At 37.2% G+C, this 5,792-nt stretch overlaps 1 protein-coding gene across 1 annotated transcript in view; it reads left to right on the plus strand.

Moving 5' to 3' along the window:
- The window catches only part of ZDHHC2 (zDHHC palmitoyltransferase 2), a 71,343-nt gene that overhangs the window by 43,648 nt on the left and 21,903 nt on the right, over positions 1-5,792 (plus strand). The window contains 1 exon segment of the mRNA XM_017867202.1: positions 4,301-4,421. Coding sequence (XP_017722691.1) covers positions 4,301-4,421 — 121 coding nt within the window.

Raw genomic sequence — 5,792 nt, forward strand, 5'->3', positions numbered from 1 at the left:
CTGTTTCTTTTATTTTCTTCACTTAATATATTCTGGAAATATTTCTATATGAATACATAAAAAATCTTTTTCTACATGCTTTATGTGATTGTATTCGTCTAATGACAGTCACTTATAGTACTTTTAGGATGTTTTCAGACCCAGGCGTAGCCTTTCTTTTTTTTTTTTTTTTTTTGAGACCGAGTCTTACTGTGTCGCTCAGGCTGGAGCGCAGTGGCATAATCTTGGCTCACTGCAAGCTCCGCCTCCTGAGTTCACGCCATTCTTCTGCCTCAGCCTCCAACTAGCTGGGACTACAGGCGTCCACCACCACGCCTGGCTGTTTTGTTTTGTGTTTTTGGGTTTCACTGTGTTGGCCAGGGTGGTCTTGATCTCCTGACCTCGTGATCTGCCCGCCTCGGCCTCACAAAGTGCTGGGATTACAGGCGTGATCCACCACGCCCGGCCGGGGCAGCCTTTTTATACAGGTGTTTTAAACAGGTCTTTTGACCTTAATATCTGTCAGCTTTGAACATTTGACACATTAGATCAATAATACATCTCCATTTTGCAATGATTTCTCAGTCTCTGCTCTGGCCACTGAAAATTACCCACCAGAATTCCAGGGATCAATCTCATACTTGTGTTTTAACTAAAACAGATTCCATAGTATTTGCTTTATTGGATTTTCTATCAAAGTATTTTTTCCTTTAGTGTAATTTTAGTTAATTATTTATATCATATTAATAATGCTTGCCAAAGGTTAAGTAACACAAAAACAAATTATTTGAGCTTCAATTTATTGAGTGCCAATTATGTTCTAGAGGCCATATGTATAATCTGTAATACTTTAAACAGTGACAGAAAGAAGTAGAAGTTATTTGTCTCATTTTATTTTATCTTTTTTTTTTTTTGAGATGGAGTCTCGCTCTGTCTCCTAGGCTGGAGTGCAGTGGCGCCATCTCGGCTCACTGCAAGCTCCGCCTCCTGGGTATTTGTCTCATTTTACGGGGGAAAAAAATGAGGCTCAGAAAAGAGAAAGAGTGGGCTCAAAGTTTCATAGGAAATTTTTTTTTCTTACTTCAAAGGGCACACTCCTTCCAATGTATTATGTTCTTTTTCCAATTTAAAGTCAGAAAGCAATTGCCTGGAAACAGGACCAACAGCTGTGTTTTACACTGAACTTAATGTAAGAAGGATATTTACTTAGAACGCATTTTGTTTCTCCATGTGAAGTCATTCCTTTTCTAGATGGAGAAATAGATTCAGAATAAGTCTTCTTCCTTTTCAAATTGAGTCTATAAAGCAATAGGCAGTTAAAATGTCTAGCCAAAAGTTGTCTGTTACGAAGACAGTAAGGTATTATTCAAAATAAATATCACTATATTTCTTCTAGTTTTATATATATATATATTCACACACATATACACACACATACACACACGTACTCTACGTATATACATATTAAACTCTAAAATACATGGTCTTTATTTACTGACCTCCTGTGTCCCTAGCTCTAATATGACAAATTGTACCATCCTCTTAAGCAAAGCTAAATTAGTTGTTATAAAATCTGTGATCAAAATCATTTTCTTTCTATAAAAATACTCTATTATTTAATGCAAAAGCTACTTCTTCTATTCCTTCAGGAAGAGAAACAATCTTTTCTATCCCTTCCAGTCTCTTCCTAGTCCACAAGTCATTATTTACGCCTATGTTGTCCAAAGTCTTTTTTTTTTTTTTGTGATGGAATTTCACTCTGTCACCCAGGCTGGAGTGCAATGGTGAAAACTTGGCTCACTGCAACCTCTGCTTCCTGAGTTCAAGCAGTTCTTCTACCTCAGCCTCCCGAGTAGCTGGGATTACAGACGTGCACCACCATGCCCAGCTAGTTTTTATATTTTTATTTTATTTTATTATTTAATTTTTGACATGGAGTTTTGCTTGTCACCCAGGCTGGAGTGCGGTGGCGTTATCTCAGCCTCCTGGGTTCAAGCACTTTTCCTGCCTCTGCCTCCCAAGTAGCTGGAACTACAAGCACACGCCACCATGCCTGGCTAATTTTTTGTATTTTTAGTAGAGACAGAGTTTCACCAAGACCATGCCAGACTGGTCTTGAACTGGTGACCTCAGGTGATCTGCCTGCCTCAACCTCCCAAAGTGCTGGGATTACAGGTGTGAGCCACCACGCCCACCCATGTTGTCTAAAGTGTTAAAGCACCCCAGCTTTTGCCTACGCATTCTTTCCCCTTGAAACCAACATAAGTATGCAAAGGGAATATCCTGTATCCTTTTGAGACAGGATACAATTAGACTAGACTAATTGTTTACAATATTATTTCCTGCCAGATTCCATTCAAACACCATAAAAGACAACCTCAGCAGTTGGCTTGCATCCCCACACTGGAACCTCTAGAGATGCAGATGTAACTGTTTCCATACAATGTGCACCCACAATTTGTGGCTTCTTTTTTTTCTTTCTTTTTTTTTTTTTTTTTTTTGAGAGGGAGTCTCACTTTGTTGCCAAGCTGGAGTGCAGTTGCGCTATCTCGGCTCACTGCAGCCTCTGCGTCCTAGGTTCAGTGATTGTCCTTCCTCAGCCTCCCGAGTAGCTGGGACTACAGGCGCATGCCACCATGCCCACCTAATTTTTGTATTTTTAGTAGAGATGGAGTTTCACCATGTTGTCCAGGATGGTTTTGATTTCTTGACCTTGTGATCTGCCTTCCTCGGCCTCCCAAAGTGCTGGGATTACAGGCGTGAGCCACCACGCCCAGCCAACTTGTGGCTTCTTTATAAATTATTTACCCATATGTAAGACCTTTAAGTTTAAAAATTACTAAATCTAATGCTATTCCCTTTACCTCATATTTTGGAGGGAGATGATGTAAAACATTTTTTTCACATGAACATGGTTTCATTTTTACAAATCTAGAAAGAGAAGTGTTTCATCTTAGTAGCTAAGTCAGTGGAGAGTGAGGTGATTTTTACCTACGTTAGAACGGGAACAAGGACATTTGAGAAAAGGAAACAATATGTATATGTTCTATGCAATAGGCTGAACACTGGAAACGGAAACGTGTATGTTCTATTTAATAGGTTCATTATACCCGTTAACCAAGAAGTTACTCAACCCATGAAGGTATTAGCCAATTCCACATGGGTGTTGTATCACATTGACACAGGGTCATCCAGTAATGCCCTTGTCTTTAAGAAAAGGAAATCAAAAATTTGATAGAAAGAGAGTGAGCCTATAAGTCTATAAGTGGGAGCTAAATGATGAGAACACATGGACACAGATGAGGGAACAACACACACTGGGGCGTTTTGGAGGGAGGAGGGTGGAAGGAGGAAGAGGGCTAAGCAAAACAATGAATGGGTACTAGGCTTAATACCTGGGTGATGAAATAATCTATACAACAAACGCGCACGACTCACGTTTACCTATGTAACAAACCTGCACTTGTATCCCAAAACTTAAAGTAAAATAAAATAAAACAGAATTTTTTAAAAAAGGAAAATCTTAACAAAAAGAAAGCCTATAAAAATGAACTGTAGTTGTACTTATGTTTATTGATACAATAGTTTGAGTTATCCCCCCTCAGATAACGACTTTGGAGTGAGAACTGAGATGTATAAATTTCCATGTTTGGAATTATAGCGTATTTAGAGCCGACTTTTGGAAATGACCTCAGAGTGTTTAACTTACAGATAAAGAAAATGAAATTCTAATTGATGATTTCACTTCCTCAGGGCCGCATCATTACTTAGTGTTACATGGGCATTCTGACCCAGCTGTCTAACTCCCTGGCCTACTTCTTTTCTTAAAGCTCCAATTTAATATGCTTTGACAGTCCGCTTGCGTCAGTGATGGCATGCAAAGAGTAATCTGTAAAGATATTCCATCTAATCTGGGAACACTTGAAAAATTTTAACTTAATTCATCATAGTTGGAAATCAAACCCAAAGATAGCATAGAGGAAGGGTTTAGTAAATTCACCTAAACTGCCTGGCCTGATGAGGTTTCTCACGGGCTCTGTGCTTTGAGGGATGTGCATACTTGCGTAATTTGACATGACATGCAGTTACACTGTTTTTGATTGGCTAAAGCGATATTAAATATCATGTTTTAAAAATAGAAGCAAGTTTCTTTTAGTGAAATGGATTTTAAGTGATTGTATGCATAAAGAAATATTGTGAGTTATATTTAAAGAAATGCCAATAAATTAAAACCGAGAGGAAGCTAAACACTTGCTTGAGCATATGCACATGTAGGTTGAAGATGTAAAACTCACTGGAAATGTTTTTGTTTTGTTAACAGGGTGAACAATTGTGTTGGATTTTCAAATTATAAGTTCTTTCTCCTTTTCTTGGCTTATTCTCTGCTCTACTGCCTTTTTATTGCGGCAACAGACTTACAGTATTTTATCAAATTTTGGACAGTAAGTCATTAACTCGGTAACTCTTTTTTTGGTATACAATAATAATGTAGGCTTTGCAGGACAGAATTATTTCAGACAGAGATTTTATAGACTAGAGCTCATTGACATGCAGTCAGTCCTCATTATTCGCAGATTCTATATTTGTTAATTCACTAAAATGTAATTGTAACCTCCACATCAATACTGACAACTTTCATCATCTGCAGACATGTGCAGAGTGGCAAAAACATTGAGTTGCCCCCGTGCCCATTCCCAGTTGAGGTTGAACAAGACGACGCTTTTGCCTTCTTGCCTCAGCTCTCATACTGTAAACAAGTGTGCTTTCCACAGTCTATTTAGTGCCATGCTTTTTTCCATTTTGTGCTTTTGTTGGTGATTTTGCTGTCAAAAAAAGGTCTTCAAGTGTAGTGCTAAAGTGTGGTCTAATGTTTCTAAGCAAAAGAAAACTGATGTGTCTTATGGAGAAAATACATGTATTAGATAAGCTTAATTCAGGCATGAGTTATAGTGCTGTTAGCTATGAGTTCTATATTAACAAATCAATAATATATATTAAATAAGGTTCATTTAAGCAGAAACACACATAAAACAAGGTTACGCATTGATCAGTTGTCAAAGATGTTGTGACCAGAAGTTCATAGAAACCTAACCCTGTGTTTTCCCTAGGAGCAGTTTTTCAGTATTCACAAATTCAATGCTTGTGGAAACTTTATAAAACATAAGTACTGCGAATAACGAGAATTGATGACTATAAAAGATTTTTTCAGGATTTAAAAATAGAAGTATTTTCTTTATGTTTAAGAAGATTATTTTTTAAACTATTATGCCTATAATGTCCTTATGCCTATAATGTCCTTATGCCTATAATGTCCTGAGTTTTTGTTCAGTATTTCTTGATTAGGCTTTATACACTATATATTTTAAATGTAGGCAAAAAGAAATTAAAATTGAGGATTTAAGATATCCAGAGGTCCTCCTTGTGAACACCAAATGACAGTAAAAAATCAATTTATCTGCTGCCAGGATTGATTTATTATTTTCATTAAATTAACTCTATTATGGTAAAAATTTCTAAATTGCTAGATCACTTATGTGAGATCTGAACCAAATTAAATACCAAAGAGTTATTGAATGCCTACTGTGTGCCAGTTCTGTTGCTAAGCATAGAAAGACATGAGTGAAGAGACCTGTTGCTAGCGTTCAAGGAGTCTTTCAGTGTCCAGCTTAAAAAATGATCCCTACTGAATGTCTGGGAGAACATTACCTCACTGCTTCTCCTTCCTGCAGATGATTTTAGTTTCAAACCAGAAATATATTTGAAAAGGAATGATCAGAGTGTTCACTGTTTGTCAAAAAAAAAAAAAAAAAAAA

The sequence above is a fragment of the Rhinopithecus bieti genome, unplaced genomic scaffold (genome assembly GCF_001698545.2).
Source record: "Rhinopithecus bieti isolate Rb0 unplaced genomic scaffold, ASM169854v2 scaffold_2888, whole genome shotgun sequence".
NCBI lineage: Eukaryota > Metazoa > Chordata > Mammalia > Primates > Cercopithecidae > Rhinopithecus > Rhinopithecus bieti.